Source organism: Hevea brasiliensis, chromosome 12, assembly GCF_030052815.1.
Source record: "Hevea brasiliensis isolate MT/VB/25A 57/8 chromosome 12, ASM3005281v1, whole genome shotgun sequence".
Taxonomy (NCBI): Eukaryota; Viridiplantae; Streptophyta; class Magnoliopsida; order Malpighiales; family Euphorbiaceae; genus Hevea; species Hevea brasiliensis.
In genome coordinates this window covers 26316576-26341787 of record NC_079504.1, presented here as the reverse complement: position 1 = coordinate 26341787, position 25212 = coordinate 26316576, and the positions used below count along the sequence as shown (strand labels likewise).

The 25212-nt window shown below is 30.3% G+C and overlaps 2 protein-coding genes and 1 non-coding gene across 3 annotated transcripts; 1 reads left to right on the top strand and 2 right to left on the bottom strand.

The window, feature by feature from the left end:
- Positions 1–453: 453 nt before the first annotated feature.
- Positions 454–2373, bottom strand: LOC110637761 (transcription factor TCP23). Its single transcript, XM_021788082.2, has one exon. It carries the CDS (start codon positions 1954–1956, stop codon positions 694–696), a length of 1263 nt encoding a protein of 420 aa, XP_021643774.1. The 5' UTR covers positions 1957–2373; the 3' UTR covers positions 454–693.
- Positions 2374–18209: 15836 nt separating this feature from the next.
- TRNAE-UUC (transfer RNA glutamic acid (anticodon UUC)) lies at positions 18210–18281 on the top strand. Its single transcript has one exon. It is a non-coding gene; the product is annotated as a tRNA-Glu (tRNA).
- A 1252-nt stretch (positions 18282–19533) lies between these two features.
- LOC110652603 (probable alkaline/neutral invertase D) lies at positions 19534–24270 on the bottom strand. The gene is made up of 5 exons (XM_021808221.2): positions 24111–24270; positions 22888–23322; positions 22179–22610; positions 20871–21429; positions 19534–20083 (listed from the first exon to the last, which is right to left on the bottom strand). The coding sequence occupies exons 2-5, from the start codon at positions 23272–23274 to the stop codon at positions 19788–19790; spliced, it is 1674 nt and encodes a 557-aa protein (XP_021663913.2). The 5' UTR covers positions 23275–23322; positions 24111–24270; the 3' UTR covers positions 19534–19787.
- Positions 24271–25212: the final 942 nt, after the last annotated feature.

Here is a 25212-nt window from a genome sequence, read left to right as displayed (position 1 = left end):
TAACTTCATTTTTTCTCTTTTATTTAAATAAAAGAAAAAATCTTTTTAAATTTATTTTACCTTAAATATTTTTCTTCTTTTTTTTCACCTATCCAAACAGGGTATAAAAATAGTAAGAACATAATCACATTTTTATATTCCTCCCTTAACCGTTTAGTTATCTCTTGTTGTCATCCATTTCCTTTATAATATTGCTCTATTATTTGCCCATGAAAAATATGTTATCTTTAAATATAAACAAGCAAAGATCTTTTCTTCCCTTCGTATCCACTAAAATAATATAAGATTTCTTGAGGGATTCCCACAACTTAATCATGCTCAAACTTATTAATCAAAGAAATTATATAATTCATGCAAGGGATTATTTTTTAAAAAATTTTGAATTAATATTAAAAAATGAGAAAAATTCAATTTTGGGTATAACGTGCTAAGTGAAAGGATTTGAGACACCCATATGCAAAGATATTCCATTTCTTTTTCTGAACAAACATGGCTAGCATTCAACAATGGCTGCTTGGAAAAAAACAAAAACAAACTCTACAATTACAAAGAGAAGTGAAAAGGAGAAACCCAATTAAATCTTGGCTCAAAAATAAAAAAGAAGCCTAGCTACCAAATCAAGAAAAAAAAAAAAGAACAATCGCAAAAGAAAGCAGAGAATTTTCAGACTAAAATCTTGTTTTAAATTACAGCTTATTGAGAATCAGTAGGGTTTTCATCTCCACTATCACTACCTTGTTGCTGGTTTTCTTGATTGTGTTGCTCTATGTTCATCCCTAATCCAACCCTACTACTGTTATAAGCATCAGCACCACCACCCAGTATCCCCATATTGCTCTCTGCAACTCCTAACCCCAGCTGCTGCTGAACCATCATGGACCCTAGTTGAACCGGGCTTACCCGGCCACCTCCACTGAAATTTACTCTCTGCATAGGTGTTACTCCAGCTGCAGGAAAAGTCCACATCTGGGGCTCTGGCATGGCGGCTGTGGTGGTGGTGGTGCCACCTACTGGTAACATCCAGAATGCATTGCTTCCATTTGTAGCGGCCGGCGCAACTGCCCACATAGCTGGAGTTGCAAGAATGTTTGATGGTCTAATGGAACCCAGCTCTTGATGAAAATGATCTTGAACTCCAGTTCTTGCAGCAGCTATTGGTGGCTTATTATTAGAAGTTGGGTTAACTGGTTCAGTGGATTCTTGTTGGGTTGTTGATGCTGCTGTTGTTTCTTTGAAAAGATCTTCTCTGTAGGTCTTTATTCTCATGTAATTCTCATCGGAAACGAGAGTTTGAGGATAGAGCTGGTGGTGAAATCCTAACATTGTAGTGTTGGAACCAATAACTCTTCGATTTTCACCTCCATTATTGTTATTAGCATCATAGAAAGCTAGACCGCTATGAAAAGAAAGAGGAGCTGATTTTGATGCCGGCGCTGAAATGGTAGTGCCACTGCTACGTAAGGACACATTTAGTGTTGAGAAATTGGCAGGAATTGTACCAGTTCCAGTAGCTGCAATTATTGCTGGTTCTGCTTGTTGTAAGAGCCATTCAATTGTTTCTCCATCAGATTTATGGCCTAATTCTCTGGTAAGCTGAAAGACTCTCGCAGCACATAAGGCCGGCATGCGGATGCGGCGTCCACGGCCATCCACCTTGGTGTGGCGGTCCTTGGAGGGTCTTTTGGTGGTGGGTTTGGTGAGGGCAGCAGAATTGGAGTTGGAGGTTGAAGGGTGGACAGTAATTTGGTTGGAGATGGAGCCCATGAATGGGCCCTGAGCAGTACTAGTAATGGTGGCGGTAGCAGCAGTAGACCCATGCTGTTGAAGTTGTGATGATTGGTTTTCAAGAGAGACTAATTGCAGTGAAGCTGCTGATTCTTGTTTTTGGCCATGGTGATCTTTACTGCTACTCTTGATGTTTTCTTGGTTATTGCTCTGTGACTCCATCAACACCATCTGGGTTTTGAACACTTCAAAGCAAAATTCTTTCTTTCTTCTTCTTAAGCAAAATTCTTTCTTTCTTCTTCTTCTTCTTCTTCTTCTTCAGAGACCAATAGTTTTCACAATTTGATCCAAACCCATTTTGTTTTGCACCTCATATTTCCTTGTTCTTGAAGTCAGTCAACAGAAAGAAATTCAAAAAAAAAATCTATACATAAATAAAAATTTAGAAAGGGAAAGAATTATTAAAAAAAAAAGAGAAAAGAAAATTATAAGACCCTTGTGGATTTGTTTAGCTACAAAGTCCTGTGATCATCGATGCACCATTGGTAGTGCGGGGGGATCTTCTATTCTTATTTTCTTGCTTGTGATTGACTGATGTCCCTCTAGTCTTGAGAGAGAGAGAGAGAGAGAGAGAGAGATTGGGTTGTTGTAGGTGAGGAGAGCCAATAAAGCTAAGAGAATCAGTGTGTGAGCTGGGCCTCTAAAATACAATATTGCCCCCACTTGTGGGCTCCCTTGTGAAAGAGAATGTCAATTACATGAAAAATGCCTACAAATTAGTTCAGAGTTAAACAATTTAGGATTCTCTTATAATATTAAAAATATGAATATTTCATATAAAAATTCTAAAATTTTAATAATAATTAGACATAAGAAAATGCTAGTGTTAGTAATACATACAATAAATTGTTAATTCATATGAATTTTATATATATTAAATAAGAAAAATTATATGAATTAAAAATTAAGATAATGATAAAAAATTTCAATCTTTATTATTTTTTTATTCACCAAGTTATCTCTCTACGTTCATTTTACAGTCCATATAGAAAACTAATACTTTCTCCGACATTAATTCTCCTTTTCAAAGTGCAATGAATTTTATCATTGTACCCAATATTTATTAATAATTTCGCTCATTTTTAATGAATACACAGTGAATTATTGATAATAATGTAATTATATCCCACCAATAATAATACTATCAAAAATTAATAAAATTGTCACTTAAGCTATATTAATTACTTCAAATAAACAGAACTGTCAATATGCAATTGTTAAACGGTAATTATGTAGTTAACAGTATGGTACAATTGCACTATTATTAATAATATACTTTATAATTATTAAAAAAAAAAGTTTAAGATATAATTATAAAAATAATAAATTTTAGAATTTTTTTTTAACAATTTTCTCTATAAAAATAATAAATTAATTATTTTTACTAAAATAACTCAATACAATAATTACATTGTTAGTTTAATAATTAAATGCTAACCTTCTTTTAATCATTTATAAAAGAATGATCATAAAATCCATAATGTCATTTGTCCATACTTAAATTTATAAGTGAAAGCAATGCTTAGCTCTTAGGCTAAAGACTTTTTGGTATGAAATGTTGAAAAGTTGATGAAAAGGGAAACGAAATCAATCATTCATATTTATTTTAAAAGCACGAAATGGGACTTTTTTATTTTCTTCTCTTCATGGCTTTAAGTTTTACTTATATCATATCTTATCCATAATCTTGCTTTTTCTGATTTTATTTTATTTTATTTTTGATAATGACGAAATGATGATCTAATCAATTTCAACAGCCCATTTCTTACGTGTAAATTTGTGAAGTGAAACTGTCAAAAAGGGGCATGTCCATGGATTGTTACTTCACATAATACAGATAGAGACAAAGGAAACTGTACTCAAACAGCCCTTAAATGCTGCTGCTGCTGCTGCTATAGAATTCACCCCAGGGTCCCCTATCCAACTGTATCCCCACTAATTCTCTCTCTCTCTCTCTCTCTCTCGCTCTCTCTAGCCATTCATGCATGTAATGTAACTTGGTGCCTTTTATGGCAACTTTCTGTAATTCTCTCTAGTCTCAAGTCAACACCCAATTTCTGAGTTTACTCATTCATTGATAATTAAGAGGGAGTAAAGTTTTTTATTTGGTCCTATATTCACAAGTGAAGGGTAATTATTATACGAGGTAGTTCAATTTTATGAGTATTTATATATAAGTTATTAAATTTTATTTTTTTTATAAAATTTAATACATTTTAATTTAATTTCATAAAAATTATTATGATAAAAAAATTAAAGATTTCTTAAACTTGCTAACCTTTTTATTACTCTCTCCATTTATAAATAATAGCGATATTTTGAGTTCTTACAGTAATTAAAAAAATAATTAGATAATTTTATTTTTATAAAAAAAAATATTAATAATTTACCTAACCACCCTTTATCTAAATTGAGTATATAATCTAATAATGCAGAGAATATGTAGTGCCATAGCTATAAATAGATCTTGAAAATATGAAAAAATGAATATCAACATGATAAACAGCTGGTTTAATTAAGAAGAATGTGATAATATTAATTTTAAAAAATTATATAAATATTTATTATATTTTATAGAGATAAAGGGTAAAATTAACAAAAAAAATAATTAATTCTCCTTAAACTTCTAAATGTAATAAATAATTTTAGATAAAATAAAAAATCAAATATGACTATTATTTATAGACAGAAGGAGCATTTTACTCATAAAATTATCTAAATAGTAGTTACTATCGAAGAAGAAACGGGAAAATGGAAGGGGTTTGATCGCGAAAAGGATTGCAGGATGCGATTTATGCATTTATTTTTTAAAAAAAATTAATAAAATAAGAAAATTTTATTTATAAAATAGTTCACATGTCAACAAGTTAACTTTAAAATCTTTAATATTCAATCATAGTAACTTTTATGAAATTAAATTAAAATTAAATGAATTTTATGAAAGAAATTAAAATTTACTCATATTTATGAAAACACTTATAAAATTAATTGACAATGTATGATATTTAATCCATAAATAAATGTATTCTCTCTGCTAAATATGTAATTTTTTAAAGATATATAACATAATATGCCTCGATCATAAAATAATTATTATTTTATTAAAGATAGTGTGTTATTTCTATCTTATGTTTATTTTCTGTTAAAAAAAATGATGGCTTATGTGTGATATGGTGCTATTACTATTTTCTGAATGTCTCGACGCATGGAGGCTTGCGATCCTACAATAAGTATTGTGGAAAGCGTATGCATAGAATAATTAATTAAATATAACAACAATAAATATTTTAGTCATAGCACTATTAATGGGTTCTTACTATGTTGTATAAATAAAAGAGAAATTGGAATATATTAAGAGAATGTGCTCTTCAAATAATTTAGAATAATTTGGCATGCATAAATTGACTTAAAGATTTTCAATCATAAATATTAAAAAATTGAGATATTTTTGTGGAACTATTAAATTTATAAAATATTAATTATTATTTATTAATTAAAATTAAAATTTTTTTAGAGCAAGTTCAAAAGCATATAGAGATAATAATGAATAAAATATTATGAAAATCATTCTCTTTTAATTTTTAATTAATAATTTTAATATCTAAATTTATTTTGAATCAAAATTAAACTATTATTATTGAAAATATAAAGATCGGAATTGCAGGGAGAGATATAACTATTCAAGTTGCAACCCATAAGCCTAACCCGACTGATTTTTTTTGAAGAATTTTTTTTATTTTATTTTAATAAATTAAAATTTTATTTATTAAAATTTAAAAAATATATATTAAAAAACTAAAAAAATATAATTTTGAAAAATTTTTGACAAAAAGAAAAATTAATTTTGAAAAAAATATTATATTTATTATATTATTTAAATATAAATTTTAAATTAAAAGATTAAATTGTAAATTTTACCTAATGTCAAATATTTAAAATATTTAATTTGAAAAATATAAAAATTAAATTATAAATTTTATGAAATTTTAGATATTAAATTATAATTTATTATATTCTAATTTAAGTATTGAAAAAAATTCTTTATTTTAAAAAAATTAATTTAATTATTAAAAATTAAAAGATTAAGGTAAAGGAAGCGATAAACAAATTATATGGAGATTGCATGAAAGGGAATACTAAGAAATTTAGCAAAAGAAGAAAGGGAGAAGGGAGGGTGGTGTTCATTAAAGGAAAAGAACAGTAGGTGACGACAAGCAACGTGGCCATAATGGTGTACATTCATTCATGGCAGAACATATACAGCTCACCCAAGCATCAAGTCGACTGTGACAGCTCATCCCACCACCTTCACATTTTTCTTTTCTTCCTTTTCTCTCTGTTTTCTTTCTTAATTTTTCAAACCCTAATTTTATCTACATCAAAGTTTTCCGCAAGATAATTGCAGGTAAATATTCCACGTTCACTTAATTTCAAAAATATTTTTATAAAAATTAATAAATTTTATTTTTTTATAAATTTTTATTTAATTTTATAAAAATTATTTTAATTAAAAATTAAAATTATCAAATTAATTTATTGACTTAAAAATTAAGGAAAATAAAATGAATATAATATATCCAGCGACTCTTCTCGTAATCAAGTCTTTTTCTGTTTTTTTTTTATTGATAATTATTAATTAAATAATTTTATTTATAAAATAATTAATAGATTAACATATTAATTTAAACATCTTTATTTATTATTCATAATAATTTTTATAAAATTAAATTAAAATTTAATAAATTTTATTAAAAAAATTAAAATTTAATAATTTTTATAAAAATATTTATAAAATTTAGTTACTACATATGATAATTACCCGCAATTCAAATGGATGGAATCTAATTAACAATTGAGTATGTTATTTACAAAGAACATATAGTTGAACATATCTGTAACACCCCTGATTTTTTATATATTATTATTGGCGTGTGTGTATATCGATTCGATGGAATCGATCGGTTGTGGGATGCATGAAATTCCAGCGAAGCAGACCCGACTACGGAAAAGTCTCGAATTGGATCGAGGTTTTGGCTACCCCACCATTGTCCGTAATTTTCTAGTGCTTAAATAGGATTAAAAATCCATAAAATATTCGTGGTAGCTTAGAAAATTACGATTCTTTTTGCAATAGCTTAGTAATATTAAGGACCGTGGGGCAAAGTTTTATAATTTTTAGAGCTTGTTTTTTTGCAAAAATGATCAATAATAAGGACTAAATTGAAATTTTCGTATTGTGATGGATGATTGATTTGATGGGCGGAGGGCTGTGTGATATGATTGAGCTGATATATGGATTGTGAATATGATCTTTTCTTTGTTTGTATTGAGTATTAAATAAGCGTAATATAATTGTGTTTGTGAGTAAAATATTAATTTTAGCGTAAATTCGATATTATTATATGTGCCCATGCATCACTTATATGCATATATTTATGTAGTTAAACTCTAGGCACGAATTATGTTGCATTGATAATGTGCCATGAGTGTTGTTGTGGTAATTTGGCGGTGTGCGTGCGTTGGCGTGCGTGTGATGTGGTGTGGACTATGGATACGGGTAGACACGGCTTGAGGGTATTTAAGTGGAAGTCCATTTGAGTTCTATTTAAGAGAGTATAGGGGATCGCTCCCATATACTATGAATGAGTGTGAGTGCTCCAAATTACCTTTTTGATGCTATGATGTGAATATGATGTTGATGTTGCATTTCACGCTGGAGGTGCATTATTCTGAGATAGTTATAGAGATTATGGTTAAAATTGATATTTTACTGCCACTCCCTTCAAAAATTTTTACAGGCCACAGGAGGATATTTTTTTGAGGTTAACCTGCTTTCTCCCTCGCAGGTCGATTACTACTGTTTGTATAAACTTGTTAAATCTTAGAATTTCCGCATGTGTTAGAAATGTTTATTTGATTTAAACTAAATTATTATTTTAAACTTAAATGTGCTATGCATGTTTGATGGATTGGATGAGGAGTGAGCTCCCATTTATTTTATGTTGATGAGTATGTGGAGGGAGCCGAGCTCCCAATTGACTATATATTGTGTTTTGGAAAGTCCATTTTTGTTTTCTTGAATTTGGGCCCAATGGGCCTTAGAATTGGGTAAATGAAGTTAAGGCTTACTCGGGCCTCGGGGGCTTTGTGACAAATGTGAGCTTAGGCTCCATTCTTAGGGAATGTTTGTCTAAAATGTTGGGAAGAGTCTACTAGGAGTCACATGCGGAGTATAGGATCTTTTCTGTAATTCTTTGTTTCTAGATTCTACGTTATACAAATATAAGATTACCTCGGTTAGTGTCTTGATTTTGAGAGTACGAGAAATGTGAAATAGAGTTAGTAGACATGTGAGATCTATCATGAGGATCATACTCCAAGAAATGTTATATTTTTGTCGGTATGGGTTTAAATGGTGTGCCCATTAGTACATAAAAGTGAGTCTTAAACTAGATAAGGATGAGGATACAATAAGTTTGTGATAATAGAAGATTCGGAGAGATAAGAAATTAGATCGTAGTAACTATACAATGTTCTGAGATTATTGTGTAGCTCGCGTGCATCCGTGGTGCTCCATAATGAGGGTGTTTGAGATGGCTTTATGCGGAGCGAGTTCTATATTTGCAGAGGAGTTGGGAACTCCGGCCAAGAGTCTAGAGTTAGAATATTGAAAGGTCACGGTTGGGTGATAACTAGAGTCATGAGCTAGAGTTACATCAAGAGTTGCCACTGCACTGCAGGTTTGGACTAGTTGCAAAGTAAAGGTGACACTTATAGAGTGAGAATAGTATACCTTGTGTGTATCAGTATGGAATAAAGTACAACTCTACTACCTAGAGAAGGTCGAAACTATGAATTGATGATTTATAGAGCTATGATATGATAAAAGAGTCATTAACTTGACATGGTTCTAGCAAGGTGGTAGATGTAGTACCTTTGTTGCGACAAGTTAGGATATAGTCCTATCTTTAATGGATCGAAGGTTATAATGATGACTTATGGAATAGTGTCGATGGATTTGTAGAGTGTGGTAGAGAGTAGTTGGCCGGTATCTCGGAGAGGATACAAGTTCCATTATAGGAATCATATATAATCGGATCACGATGGATGTAAATCCTTTGAATTGGATAGCGGGTTTGGTGTGCGAAATCTTAAGTTTTGGAATTGAGTAAACATGGAAAATAATAATAATAATAATAGTGTTAAGAGTAATAAATTAGCGAAGATAAATCACAGAAGGCCAATGGATAAAGAAAGTGCAGAATGAAAGTTTGGGCAATTGATTGCGGATGCAATATAATCTAAATGCTAGTGGAAGTACTAGCTAGAGTGGTCAAAGGACCAAAACATATGATAACGCGAGAGAGACTCGAAAGATATAGTTTATTATGTTAGGAAGAAGAATGGAACCGGGATAGAATAGTCAAGTTCTATTTTGGGTAAGACAAAGGAAATAAATGAAAGGATAACCTAAAGAGCGCATAATAAAAGGAACAAAGTTAAGATATAGGATAGGCTAAGTGTTATTCTTGGCAAGGAGAATGACAAGGATGGAAAACCCAAAATGGGACCACATTAGTGAGAAAAGTGATGGAGGTATGGAATACAATAATAATGAGTAAATGTTAGAAGGTGTGCGAGGGTATTGCGGACTACCTAAATAGGTAGAGAAAGAGAAGTTAGTAGCGATAAGTTGAATAAAAGTCGTCTAAGGGATCAAAGAGGTATGATGAGAGGAAAAGAATGATAGATAATGACACATAGGTTTTAGGTTAGACTTTTGAGATAGTGAGAAGGTAGTTAGAGGTTCGTTATGAATGTCGGGCAAACATTTTTAGTGTGATCAATCACTTTGTAGTGAAGCAATACAATAGTAGGGTAGAAAAGTGACAAGTCCGGATGGTTATAAATCGTTAGAAAGTTCAAGCATCAAATTAATGACCCGAGATAAGGGTGGACTTAGTCTTGCAATAATTTATGAGTGAGAGAAATCTTTCAGAATCAACAAAAGTTAATGGCACAATAAAACGATGATAGATATGAATCATAGGTCGAGTATAAGTAAAGTTAATAAATTATAAAATATTATGTCAAGAAGGAAAATAAAGGGTTCATGCAGTTGATACCTTATAGGTAGAGCATTATTGTGCTAGGAGATGATGAAATTTGGAGAGAAAGACCAAGAAACTTTGGTGAAACGTTATCATTTGACAATCTGGTGTAGTTGAATATAATAGGATATTTTCTTTCTTTTCAAGTTTAGCTTGTGCTTTTGGTTCTAGAAGGTTATATAAGTCAAGGAGACCTAGTTATTGAGAGTTTAGTAGGCACAAATTCATACATAATTTTTACGATATGAGAATGACGGTAAGTGCATACCTAGTATTAAGTATGAAGAGTTAAATTGAGTTAGCTACTAAGGCTTGTTTTAAACTATGGGAGGAAGTACTATTTATGGTTGAGATTCAATAGATGAAATTGTTCTTGATGGGTAATTTGAGGTTGAAGTTTAGAAAGCTATGGGCGATATATGATTATATTAAGGAGAATGAACACGTGAAGTATCTTGTTTGGAATTAAGGCATGACACATATTTCCTACAGTAGTGTTAGTTCGGATGGAACTTATAGTTTATGGGGCTCATATTCATCCAGGATAAGCAATTTCCTACTAAGGGAATGATAATGTTCGATAGTTAAGTTGAAAAAAAAAAAAGGATACAAAAAAAAAAATTTCTATGGGTAATTATAAGTGTTACATAAGGTGAAGAATGTCTGGTAGGAGTAAATCATAGGGTTAGAATTCTTGAAGTAATGAAACTTGTATTCAAGATAAGACTAAGAAATAAAAAGAAAGTTAAAGTTGATGATGGGATAGACATCTTTGAAGGAAAAGGTGTAAGGATGAGATAGGACTAAAATTAAGGAATAGTTGAAATGATACCAACAATACCAAAAATAGGAAAAGGGAAGTGGATAAGATGCAGAAGAGAGCTCGATAGAGTCGGTTATAATGATGAGGATAAGGAGTGTCTAACCATTGCCCTGTGTTAACACTACCTATGAGCGGTGAAGGATAAGTTGGCCTAGGGTGTGTTTTGATGCGGAATGGAAAAGTAGTGGCTTATGCTTCAAGGCACCAAGAGGCATGAGTAACTATCCCACCCATGATTTGGAAATGGCGTTTGTATTCTTTGCACTAAAAATGGTGAAGTGTGCGAGATATACAACCATAAGAGTTTGAAGTACATCTTCCAACAGAGGGATTTAAACTTGAGGCAGAGGAGATGGATGAAGCTACGGAAGACTATGATTGCCCCATGGAAGGCCAATGTAGTAGATGCTTTAGCGAGAAAATCTTGGCGGCTTTGCGCGACATTTTCAGAGAGAGAGAGATCGTTGATTCGGAGGTACATGAGTTGATGGATCAAGGTTTAATCCTAGATCTTTCGGATGAGGGGTATTGTTGGCTCATTTTTGGTGAGGGAGATTTTTTATGACCGAGTTAGAGTTTCGAGACCAACAATTGATTAAGATCATAGAAATATTAAATCAAGGTGAAGTTGGTTATTTCGGAGTAGCCAATTATGGCTCCCTAGTGCAAGGGTCTTGGATCTGTGTGACCGAGTTGGACAAACTCAGGACTGAAATCATGCGAGAGGCACACTACAAGTTCCACCAAGATGTACCATGATGTGAAAGATAGCTCTTGGTGGAATGGCATGAAGAGAGACATTGCGGACTTTGTGTCCAAGTGCTTGACTTGTCGAAGGTGAAGTTTGAACACCCGTCAGTGAAGCCGCAAGAGCTCCCTATCTGGAAGTGGGAAATGATCACAATGGATTTTGTGGTTGCCTCGTACCACGCGAGGATATGATTCGATATGGGTAATTGTAGACCGCTTGACCAAAAAGACTACATACGGTAGCACGATATGCGGCTCTACATTCGAGAAATAGTCGATTGCATGGAGTTCGGCCCATAATATCTGAGAGGGTCGATTCACTTCTCGGTTTTGGAGAAAGTTGCGGAGGCACTTGGCATTGAACTGCTTTCCACCCGATCCAAACACTGGAAGACATGCTTCTCATGAGTGTTTTGGATTTTGGAGGTCAATGGGATGAGCAGCTAGCTTTAGTGGAGTTTGCCTACAACAACAGTTATCACTCGGTTGGCACCCTATGAGGCACTATATGGAAGAAAGTGTAGGTCTCCTGTGTTTGGACAGAAATGGGGAAGCAAGGGTGCATGATGTAGACCTAGTGCAGTACACTTGAGGTAGTTCCTTTAATCAGAAAAGTTATGCCAGACGGAGGGATGTGGAGTTTGCATGGCGACTATGTATTCTGAAGGTATCTCCAATGAAGAGTCATGAGATTCGGAAAGAAGGGCAAGTTGGCACCTCAGATATCGGACATTTTGAGGTTACGGATAGAGTTGGGGTTGGAGCTACCACCCAACCTCTCTCACGTTCATCCGTGTTTCACATCTCCATGCTCAGAAATACATTCCGATCCTTCTCATCGCTTGCATAGGATGTGATAGAGCTAAAAGAAAATTTGACATTTGAGGAGCCATAGTGGACTACCAAGTGAGGCAGTGAGATCAAAGCAGTCCCTATGGTTAAGGTTTTGTGGAGAGTCGATCGGTGGAAGAGTGCACTGAAGTCGAGCGGGACATGCGTAAGTACCCTTATATGTTCAATGTGTAATCATGTGCTTTATTACGCTTTGTGTAAAATTAATTTTCGTAAGGGGGAAGAATGTAACACCGATTTTTATATATTATTATTGGGCTTCGTGTAGGTATCCTCAATTCGCGGGAATTGGAAAAGTCTCGAATTAGATCGAGGTTTTGGCTACCCCACCATTGTCGACGCTCGCGCGCGTTCCGCTCGAAAATGGCAAAGGTAAACCGAACCTTGCTTTTTCGTAATTTTCTAGTACTTAAATAGGATTAAAAATCCATAAAATATTCGTGGTAGCTTAGAAAATTACGATTCTTTTGCAATAGCTTAGTAATATTGCTAAGTGGGGCAAAGTTTTATAATTTTTAGAGCTTGTTTGGGCGGTTTTTGCAAAAATGATCAATAATAAGGACTAAATTGAAATTTTTATTGTGATGGATGATTGATTTGATGGGCGTGTGATATGATTGATGATATATGGATTGTGAATATAGAAGTGCGTTTTTAGCCCTTTTGTTGGGTAGGTCCTAGGTATGGATTTACGACTTAGGCGTACTTGATCTTTTCTTTGTTTGTATTGAGTCATTGTATTAAATAGTAATATAATTGTCCTTCTTCCTCAATTTGTCGTCAAGTTTGTGAGTAAAATATTAATTTTAATAATTTCGATATTATTATATGTTCACATGCCCATGCATCACTTATATGCATATATTTATGTAGTTAAACTCTAGGCACGAATTATGTTGCATTGATAAATGTGCCATGAGTGTTGTTGTGGTAATTTGGCAGCAGCGTTGGCGTGCGTGTGATGTGGTGTGGACTATGGATAGGACACGGCTTGAGTTCTGAGTTCTGGGACCCCGATTTGGTATTTAAGTGGAAGTCCGAAATGAGTTCTTGGCACAGTTGGATTTAAGAGATATACTATGAATGATGTTACAGGTGTGTGAGTGCTCCAAATTACCTTTTGATGCTATGATGTGAATATGATGTTGATGTTGCATTTCACGCTGCATTAGTTATAGTTATAGAGATTATGGTTAAAATTGATATTTTACTCTCAAAAATTTTCTGAGCCACAGGAGGATATTTTTGAGGTTAACTCGCTTTCTCCCTCGCAGTCGATTACTCTGTTTGTATAAACTTGTTAAATCTTAGAATTTCCGCATGTGTTAGAAATGTTTATTTGATTTGGAGTAAACTAAATTATTATTTTTGGACTGTAAACTTAAATGTGCTATGCATGTTTGATGGATTGGATGAGGAGTGAGCTCCCATTTATTTTATGTTGATGAGTATGTGGAGGGTGGTGAGCTCCCAATTGACTATATATTGTGTTGGGTGAGTCGAAAACTCCGTTGGAAAGTCCATTTTTGTTTTCTTGAATTTGGGCCCAATGGGCCTTAGAATTGGGTAAATGAAAAGGCTACTATTACGGGGGGGGCTTGGGGCGCCTGTGTCCTAGTATAGGTTGGGTCGTGACAATATCTTACAAAATTTTTAATAATTTTTTAATATATTAATTTTATTAAAATTAAAATAAAATAAATATATTTTAATTATTTAAAATTTAAAATAATTAAATAAGAATTTTAATTTGTTTTCGCAATAATATTTAACAAAAACTAATTATAGAAAAATTGCATGCAATTAAGTTTTAATCTAATGATTTTAATTATGATAATTTAGGTTCAATTTCTCAAAATTAGTATAATTTCATCTAAGGCTTGAAATTATATTGGTTTCCCACTCACAATAAATAAAATGTTTCACACGATATGTCATATCAACAATCATACAGTTGCTTTCAATTAATTTTATTTATTAAATAAAATTACACTTAATTTAAAATTTTTATTCTAAATTTTTAAAATTAAAATATATTTATGTAAATATTCGAATTTTTTTGTAATTAAATCTTTAAAATAAACTTTTTCCCCAAAAAAGTTTTAAATTTCAAGGCATGTTAATTTCTTTTATCATTAAAAAAAAATTGACAACTAAGTGAATTATTTTAAATTTTTATACTTCATCATCTTTTAATACATCTTTAAACTCAGCCTTTTGAATTTAAAGTTGAATAGTCATTTGTGGAGAAGGTATATCAAAGCATCAGCCAGTCCACTTCACCAAACTCCAACTTTTTATGTTAGAATAATTTTTTTATTAGTTTATCTAATATAAATTTAAATTTATATGAGAATAAATTTAATAATTATTAAATTAATAATTTATATTAAAATACATATAGAATTAATTAATTTATAAATATAAAATATATAAATTTATATATAAATATTTAATTTAATAATTGATAAATTAATTCTTACATGAGTTCGAGTTCCTCCCATCAAGTGTTAGAGTTGACAAAAAGCTAAAAAAACCAAAACCCCCCAACTCATAGGCTCACCATCTCCATTTTATTTTATATGCAACAAATTTCTCCATATAAAATCTAAAAGAGAATCCAATTGCATTATTGCATAGCTTATAATTAAAATGGTTACAAGCTTTTCAATATATATAATTATCATATTGCCAAGAATTTGTTGTGTAGTTACAAGTAGTTGTGTCACATTGCCAAACACCAACTTGCAATAAGTTTTAGGCTTTTTTTTTTTTTTTTCCCCTAGTCCATTGACTAAGTCAAACAGCTAATAAATGGAATTTTGTCATAATTTCAGGTCTATTCAATAATTTCTTGGTATTTTATTTTATCTTAGAGACTGATTTTATAAATTAGTTTTCTCATGTTAATGTTATTTTTCTTATTATCTGAACCAGTTTTAATTTGGGTGGAGGAAGTGGGGAGTGAACTGATGTCACTTGCTTTGTGATTTTCCTCTCTTAACTTATATGAAATGACATGTTTTTTTAACTAAGAAAAATATTATTAAACATGTTCACAAAAAAAAAAAATATATATATATATATATATATATATATATATATATATATATAAACACTTAAATTTATAAAAATTATAATAATTAAATATAAATAAACCATGTCATGAATGACTTGTAAAAAAAAAAAAAAGAAATGATTCCACTTTTTAATGATTGTCTTCCAAATTTTAGTGATTGTGGTCTACATTTTTTTAAAATGACAAAGGTATCCTCAATAAAATGATTGTCATCAATGAACTAGAGCATAGTCAGTAAAATTTAGAGTACAGTCAGTAATTTATAGGACCACTTCTAATTTTATTATAAGCCATTGATAATATGACTAATTATTTGTGTTTAATTGTCATAATTTTTATGAATTTAACCCCTAAATTTAAATTTTTTAATATTTTATTAGATTATTTATCTATTGAAATTTATAATATTTTATCCAAGATATTAATTTTATTTTAACCATAAGTTACCATTTAAGTTAGCCAAATAAAAGTTATGTTTAAGTATAGTCTATAATATTTTTTAAAATAATTCATTTAAAAAATTATTTTCTTATATTAATTTTTATAGCTTTAAAAGAAATAAAAAAAATATTTTTCTTTCATATTAAATATCAACTTTAATCTAAATATTTTTAAATTTCAACTACATCTAAAACTATTTTTATTATATCTTTTAAGAATTTTAAAATTTTTAAGTTTACAATTCAATTAATTATAAAACTCTACTCATCATACTATATATCTTTAAACTAATATCTTATTCTAATTAAATTTTTTGTTAAATTAAAAAAGTGAATTGTTGTTTAAAAAATTATATTAATATATTTAAATAATTAATTATTCACTAAAAAATTATTTATAAAATTTAAAAATTTATATGTTAAAGACATATCTTATATTTCAAATATAAAAATTTTAATAATAATATTTCAAAAATAGACACATGACATATGTCTATTTTGTTTTGTTTATCCTTTAATTAGTATATATTAAATAATTTTAAAAAATAATAAAATATAATCAGTTAATCAACTTATTTATTTATTAACACTTAAAATAAAAATTATAATTAATTAAAAATTTTATCATTAAGAAAATTTAATGGCTCCAATAAGTATATATTTAACATAACTCCAACTGCCATGTTTGGGAACAGAGCATAAGCACATCTAACTAATATTGATATTTTAATAATATATTATTAGAATTTATATTTTCCTGTGAGCTTGTAATTATGAAAAATTGACATGGCATTGTGAACACTACTCTCACTCTCCATTAGGGGTGTGCAAATGGTCGGTTCGGTTTTAAACCGAATCGAATCGATAAAATTAAAAATCAAAAATTAAAAATTTTAAAAATCGAACAAAATCGATTAATAAGAGAAAATTAAATCGAATCGAACTGATAAATATCAGTTCGGTTCGATTTTAAACCGATCAAACTGAAATTTATAAAATTTCATATTTTTAACATTAAATCTAAATAATAAAACATAAAAAAATAGAAATCAAAACTCAAAAATCTTAAGGTTCGGTTTGATTTTTTTATTTCGATTTGGTTCGATTTGATTTGATTCGATTTTCTTTGATTTCCTATATATATTAATAATTTCGGTTCGATTCAATTTTTGTTTTATTTTTTATGAAAATAACAGAACCAAACCGATTTATCAAAATTATCAAAATTATAAATCGAACCAAACTAAATCGATTAAATTTTAAAATCAAATCGATTAAATCAAATTAAATCGATTCGATTCAATTTTTCGATTTAAACCGAAAACTGCTCTCCCCTGCTCTCCATGCTCATTGTAATCTTGTTTTACAAATACTTGTAATTAAACACAATAATTCAATTAATTAATAGTAAAATTAAATTTTGCACCATAAAGAAAAAATTAAAAGGAAAAAACCCACTAAATTTAATATTGACAAACACATTAATAATTAAATTATAATTAAAATATTAAGAAGTGAGATTTTATGTGGATCATATTGTTTCCCCATCAACCATTAACCATAATCATTAAAGACTGATTCAACTGAGCTCTTAGATATTATATCAATGTTTTTGTGGTAGAATTTTACTCATATGGAATCCCATCTAGCCATTTTTTTTTTTCAAACCATATAACCAATTAAATTATTTAATTTTAAGATGTTGAAGATTTTGTGAAGGAGTAATTCCTAGCGAAAATTTCTTAGCTACATTATAGTGTATATATTTATCTGGTAAATAATTGACCTAATGATGGTAAATTTTATTAAAAAATATGATGAATTTTATTACAAAATATAATAAATTTTACTATAAAATTTAATTTTTTAATTTTTAATTAATTGGGTGTATAAAATATCCAAACATGTGGATTAAAACTGGGTGCTCTTGCCAATTATGTTTCCAACTCAAAAGGTAGATCCATGAGCATCCAAGAACAAAATTGACTTTAAGTTTATTATTTAAAATAATAATAATAAATAAATGTCTTGAATGAAACCATTTTAGTTTCTACAAGGAAGGAGAGAGTTGATGATAGTGACAATCCTCATCTTCATCCTCATCTTCTGTGATTTTTCGGTTTTCCATTGGTTGCTCTTTTCTTGTCTGCCATTGTTTGTCTGTTGTCACTTCTTCTCTACTACTACTTTCCCTATCGTGCATGCTCCAGCTTAATTAACCAAAACAGTAATATTTGTACTGTTCAATTTGTGGGTTGGCTTTCGAGGATTGAATTTTAGTCGTAATATTTAAATTAAATTTATAAAGGCATATTTTTTATTGGGCTTACTACTATATTTAAACAACATAAAGCTATCACTCTAAGTAATCCGTTGTCGTCCAGCGGTTAGGATATCTGGCTTTCACCCAGGAGACCCGGGTTCGATTCCCGGCAACGGAATCATTTTCCTTTTTTCCTTCCTAACGCTCATGCTAAACGAGTCCATCATGAACCCAAATATTTTCAATGAATTTGTTAAAAAAAATATATATATATATATATATATATTATAATTAAATCTGAATTAATTGTTATAATTATAATCTATTAGATTAAATTGAATTTGAAAAGTAATGATAAATTACAATTAGAAAAAAATTTACATGTCATTATTTTATAATTATTTTATTATTAAATAATTTTTAAATTATTTATTATTTTCAAAAAAATTATTTATTATATTAAAATATATTTTAATCAATATAAAATTTCAATTAAAAATAATATAAAATATGTTTTATAATATAAATATCAAATAAAATTTTAAAAAACATATTGTAATTTTTTGTTACTTTTTTAAATTCAATTTAGTCCTTTCACTATAATTATAACAATTAACTTTCAGTTATTATTAAAAAAAAATAGCTACAATAGTAAATATTCTAAAAGTTTTAATTTTTTTTTCAATAAACCAATTAATAATAAATAAAAAAATGTAAAATATTTTAGTGCATAAAGGTTGTTTCCTAGCATGAATAGTTGAGTAATTATCACATGTAATTATTCAATTTTTTGAGTATTTTTATAAAAGTTAATAAATTTTATTTTTTTTATAAAACTCACTGAACTTTAATTTAATTTTATAAAAGTCATTGTAATTTAAAATTAAATATTTTTAAGTTCATCTACTAACCTGCTAACTATTTTATAAATAAATTATTAGTAAAGAAAAAATTAGAGAAAGTGAAGAATTTATCACGAAAAAATAATTGAATATATTTCATGCATCCTATTTTTTTAATTAATAAAATAAAATAATTAAACTAAAATTTTTTAATTTGTGATTACAATCATTTTGATAAATTAAATTAAAATTTAATAAAATTTATAAAAAAAATTAAAATTTAATAATTTTTATAAAAATATTCATAAAATTGAGTCTGTATACAAAACTCACTCATTACATCCAAGGGAGGCAATGTCCTACGCTATATCTCATCAAATCAGGATCTCACCACCAGAACTCCAACTTGGCCATGTAGGGGAGGCAAAAGTCAATTTAGGCCAAATAAACAAATAAATGAAAATGGGGATAAATGAGGATGCTCAATGTACAAACTCAGAAGTCTTATATCATGTAACTTTTTTTAAAGTTTCAAGTCCTAGGCAATGAATATAAATCTTGCTCCATTTCTGCTGTCAAAAGCTAATATAAACTTGAGATTAGCATTTCCAAAATGCCATTCAAAAATTTTTTTTGAATAAAACAGCAAAATGTTTCTCTTATTTAAAAAGCAAGACAGTAGTCTTAGCAGAAGCTATTGTACACAACCAAACTTTCAATCAGACCTACAATGATAAAGGGCAAAGAATGGTGCTCTAACCAAACCCAACATTTTCTCACCTTCTGTTTTCTTTTCCTAGTCTTTCTCTGCTATTTTTCTTGTTTGCATGTTTGCCTCTTCATCAGCAAGTCCAAGAAGTTGATCTCTTAATCACTGGTTTCATTTGTTTGTCCTCTTCTAGGGAAATCATCCCCAAATGTGAAGGATCCTCCAGCATCATCTTTGCCACCAAGTATCCGGCAATTGACCATGTCTGGTATTTCCTTGCCTGTTTACCTATGAATCTCCCGACTTTCCCATCATAATATTCTGGCCAGCTATCTTTCAGCAGACGAGTCTCAGCAAGATCAATTGCACGTCTTGCAATTTGTGGTCTTCCCGTTTTGATGCATGCGGCAGTTAGCATCCATAAAAGCACTGCATTTACATCACAAAAGGAAAAAAAAAATATATTTCCACAAAAGAAAAAAAGAAAAAAGTATATTATAATCATCAAAAGTATTCACTCACCGCATATTTTACAAGAATGACTTCAAACTATAATCATGTTTAATGCAAAATATTCAATTTAGCCACTGTACTTAATAATTTAGCCCATTTTCAACCTTTTTATCCAATTTAGCCCAAAAATTTCAATTTGAACTCAACTTAGCCTAAAACTTAAAATTTATAGGCTAATTTTCTTTATTTTTTTTATTTAAATCAAAAATCAAGAAATTCAATTTCTTGATTGAGCTGCTTATTTTTTGGGTTTAAATCAAGAATCAAAGAAATTTAATCCCAGAATCAAGAAATTGAATCTCTTGAAATTAAAAAATCAAGAAATTCAGCCCATAAATTTTAAGTTTTGGACTAAATTGAGATTAAATTGAAACTTCTAGCTAAATTAGATAAAAAGATGAAAATTGGCTAAATTAAACTTCTACAAGCTGTAATTAAGCTTTAATCCTTTTACACTATAGTCATTTGCTAAAAGAATCAAGTTTAAGTAATCACTTTACACGCTCAGAATTTTTTGACTCCAAAATGATTAGGGTATAACTCATCAATAGTTTCTGTTCAACAAAGTAACACCAAACAATGTTCTATGAGCCCTGGTAAAACATGACATTGATGCTATCCTTGTGGTATGAATATCGTACTAAACTCTGTTAATAGGAGAACAAAAGACATTTAATTTAAATAGAGAGAAAAATGGATAAACCTGGCCAAGATCCTCCATTGTGATAACTCCATCTGGTGTTCTTGGGGTCACAACCAGTTACAATTCGCCATTCATGGCTTTCTATTGCCGGATAAGCTATTTTCAAAGGCATTTCTCCAACCAGCTCCTCCCAACGAGATTCTATAAGATCCATGATAGCCATTGATTGCTCAGGAGTTGCAAGAGACGAGAGAATGGCGACACAATTACCTAAGGCAAACCACCGAAAGTCCATCCTTGCAGGACTAACATTACCAATAAAATAGCCACCTCGTGTAGGCATAAAATCAAATACCCAATCTGGGATTGAATCAGGAATAACATTGAACTTATTTACTGCAGTGTGTGAGTACTCCTCAGTTTTATATCTGTATATATCATTTAGTTGCTGAAAGTCTAACCAAAAGTAACTTCGCATGTGATAGCGCAAGGCATGCAAACGTTTCACAATTCTCTCAATAAATTCTTTTCCTTCTGTATCATGTTTCAACATTGACAAAGCACACCTCAATGACATAAAAAAAAGTGCTTGAATTTCAATAGGATAGCCGTAAATTCCCTGCAACATAAATTACCAGTCATCTCTGAACATCTCAATAAATTCTAAAGAATAAATAGACTGCAACAAACAATCAATTTATGGGTAACGGAGGCACACTCGTCTGTGCTAGCAAGATTATAAGTGGAAGAAGTACCTAAAGAGGAGAATATGGGGAAGATGATTCATGTAACTGATAACTAGTATACCCATGAAACCATGTTCTATACCTATATCAAACAATAAATCTCTATAGCTTCAAAGATGAAGTAACTCAATGGATTTCTATACAAAAATTGGTGGGCCATTAGTTTTATGCCATATTCTTTCCAGTTTAGCTAGAGAGTCTTCAAGAACCAAAGTAGTTGACCCTCTAAATGCTCCACAACAGAACCTAGTGCATTTATCTTCATGAGGCTTGACAGATTCTCAGGAAATCAAAAGATCTTTTTCATAATCCAATATTACATCATTTTACTCAAGTATAAAGCACATTGTCTTGATTTTCTCCTATCTAGAAGTTAAAACTCTAGCAAACTACACAAGTTATATAAAAGAGAGATTATATTAATTTCAAATAATATTATTAATGCCTGCCCTATAAAAAAATTGATTGTTTTTTTTCAACCAAAATTCACTCAGATTTGGGGGAAACAAGTAATTATCTATCTCACATCACATCTAAACTCCTAAATGAGGATATGGTCCACTGTATAAGCAATTTGATCACTGTGTTCAATCATAGTAATGAAACCATGACAAGAACTTACCATTCTGCGATCAATCATAGAGCATCCATCAGCACAAAGAAGGGTTGGGAATGTATCAAACCCCTCTGACAAGCACAGACTCAGTATAAGTCTCATCCCTTTTTGACATTCTGAAGTCTCTGCCAGAGACAAATCCCCAGTTGACTTGGTATATGCACGCAACAGAATGATCCACCAGAAACCAGAGTCAACAGGAGCTACTCTTCCAATTGCACTCTCACCAAAATCTGCAATTAGAGTATCTGTTTTCCGAATAGGATCATGAAGAACTTTAAAGCTTGCTGGCATTGCACCCTCCCCAAGCTTGAATCGATCTATTCTCTTTTCCCACCCTTGAAGATGTAGTGTCTTCAATAGGAAGTTCTTAACTATCTCAGGCTCACCATTCATCAGAAAAGCCAGAGCACTAGGGACAAAATCTCGTACAAAAACCTACACAATAGGATAGTAAGAACAAGAGGAAAAAATATACAAATGCATTTTCTGGATGGTTACAATAATGGAAAAAATTCAAATGCATTTTCTGGATGGTTACAATAATGGAAAAGATTCAAATGCATTTTCTAGAGGATTATAATAATAGATTCATTTCATTAAGGAGACACAATGCATACAAAATAAACTAGCAAAAATCCCGAGCCTCATACCCATTCATTGCACAGAAGGCTAGAAAAACCTTTATTATATCAGAATTTGGTTAAAGAATTACCTGATCATAGTTCAAAACCTCCTCAGAGGCGTGGTCAATTGCAGCAATTGTGCCTACCGGTTGGCCCCTGAAGTAAACTATAGACCGCCGTAGTGCCTCCCAGGCATCAGCCACCATTGGGTGTGGCTCAAACGAGTTGCGAGTTGATGAGGCTGGTGTGTCAAATCCTGACCTCCCTCCAGGTGAATATGTGCTCTCATAGTTATCAAGACCTCCTCTGGTGAACCCAATTGAAAGCTCGCTGAGTGACCTTTCATCAAATGATCTCTTCCTCTCAATGTTGAGCCTCGGCTTGTCCAGAAGGCGAGAGAGATCAAAATCGTCCATATCAGAGATTGAGCATGTTGAGCTCACATTCCTAAGTCCCATCTCTTTAGTCCCATCCATTAGATTTATCTCTTTCTATTCTTGAAAAATGCACTGACTACTTTGGTTCTATCACCAATGAAAAATATGTTAAGCTTTTAGGATGCTAATGTTCAACACATAAAACAGAAATAGAAAAATGACAGGTTCACAAGAACAGGAAGCTCAAAATGGAAAAATGTAACATATCAAGAAGGCTATCTATAAGCAAAATTTAGTACTTATTATCCATTCAACTAGGTCTCTCTATTATTATAGCACATCAATTGAAAGAAAAAATAAATAAATAGAGAAACCCTTCTCCTTATACTGCATTATAAAGCCTCAGAGAGAGAATAAATTTGAGATGGGCAATAATTTTTCAATTAGAAATTGGACCAAAAACATGAATTAAAAATAACAAAGTTCTTTGTGCAGATAATGATAAAAAAAAATATGATATAGAGATACAGAGTTTGGAGACAAATGAAGAGAGTTTAACAGCTTAAAATTTTAGAAAGAAATCTTCCTAGCTTAATTTTGCTCTCAATGCATGCATTACACTTGAATTCTATTACATTTATCATTAAATTTTTTAAAAAAGATAAAATCTTGAAATCAAGAACAATAGATCAAAGATCCACCAAAAAGATAATGTGAACCTATCATCAACTTATTACCTAACAATACGAACACCTCTTTGAAGATAAAATGAAATGAGAAAATACCAAAATTGCAGGTTTCAACAAAGAAAAAAAATAAATCAAATTGAGCTTCAAAATCGCTAAAACGCCAGATCTAAGGCCTTCTAAGAAATGTTCTCCATAACATCTCTAGATAGAACAAGAGAGAGAGGGGAAGAGGCAGCGAGAGCAAACCTTTGAAAAGCATAAAAATGGCGAGGAGAGAGATTCCCCGGCGGTAACCAAAGAGCGAATTCGCCGGTGAACGGTCGGCGAAGAAACAAGGAAGAAAAAATAAGAGAGAGAGGAGAAAAAAGGATCATGTTTTAAAGCGCTGATATTTATAGAAAGAGAGAGAGAAAAACAGACAGTCTTTGGTCTAATGTTGGTGTAAGAAAGAGAGGAGGGCCTAACCGGGATGGCCGGTGAAAATAAAGTCTGATTTTGCTGGTCCTACGTGGAGGAAAACGACACGCAGTTTATCTCTCTCCATCAGATTGAGTTTGATGGCTGATTGGATTTATCTGTGACAACTTGTTTTGTCGGTCTCTGGTGTGCTTTTCATTTACGGTGATGCTCGTCTGGTCAGATTTTTTTTTAATTAAATATAACTAAAGATATAAATATAATTGAAATATTTTTTTAATACATTAATTAAAAAATATTAAAATTTATTTTAAAATTAAATTAATAATATTTAGATCTTATCTAATTATATTAATTATTTTAAATTTTTACTAATTATTTTAAATTTTTACTAATTATTTATTATTTTATTAACTATTAATAATTAACTCTTATATAATAATTTAAAATAAAAAATTTTTAATTAAATAATTATAAAATATAAAAATAATATTATAATCTTATTAATTTTAATAAAATTATTTTCTCAATCTCAAAAAGAATTAAAAAAATAATTTTTTATAAATTATTTATTTAATTTTTAAATATTAATAGAAATATTATATTATAAAATAATATAAATAAAAAATAATATTTTAATAATAATTAAAATATTAAATATTATTTTAAAAATTATTGCCCAATTGTTGAGGTTAATTTAGTAATTAAGAAAATATTAAATTCAGTTAATGACAGCTTAAGATAACCTGTCCTGGTTCTTAGTACGTTGCTGCTTTTGCGTCTTCTCGTTTGTTGGACTCATTCATCCCCTTGCATTTTGATAATACTACTAGGATTTTATTAAAAAAAGGAATCTTATATATACCAAAAAATTTTAAATTTAATATATTTTAATATTAAAATAATAAAATAAAATTTTAAATTATTTTTT

Coding starts and splice junctions, on each gene's coding strand:
- LOC110637761 (XM_021788082.2), bottom strand. CDS start 1,956: ATGGTGTTGATGGAGTCACAGAGCAATAACCAAGAAAACATCAAGAGT.
- LOC110652603 (XM_021808221.2), bottom strand. CDS start 23,274: ATGGATGGGACTAAAGAGATGGGACTTAGGAATGTGAGCTCAACATGC. Junction 22,611..22,887: donor AGGTTTTGAACTATGATCAG/GTAATTCTTTAA, acceptor CCTATTGTGTAG/GTTTTTGTACGAGATTTTGT. Junction 21,430..22,178: donor CTATGATTGATCGCAGAATG/GTAAGTTCTTGT, acceptor TTTATGTTGCAG/GGAATTTACGGCTATCCTAT.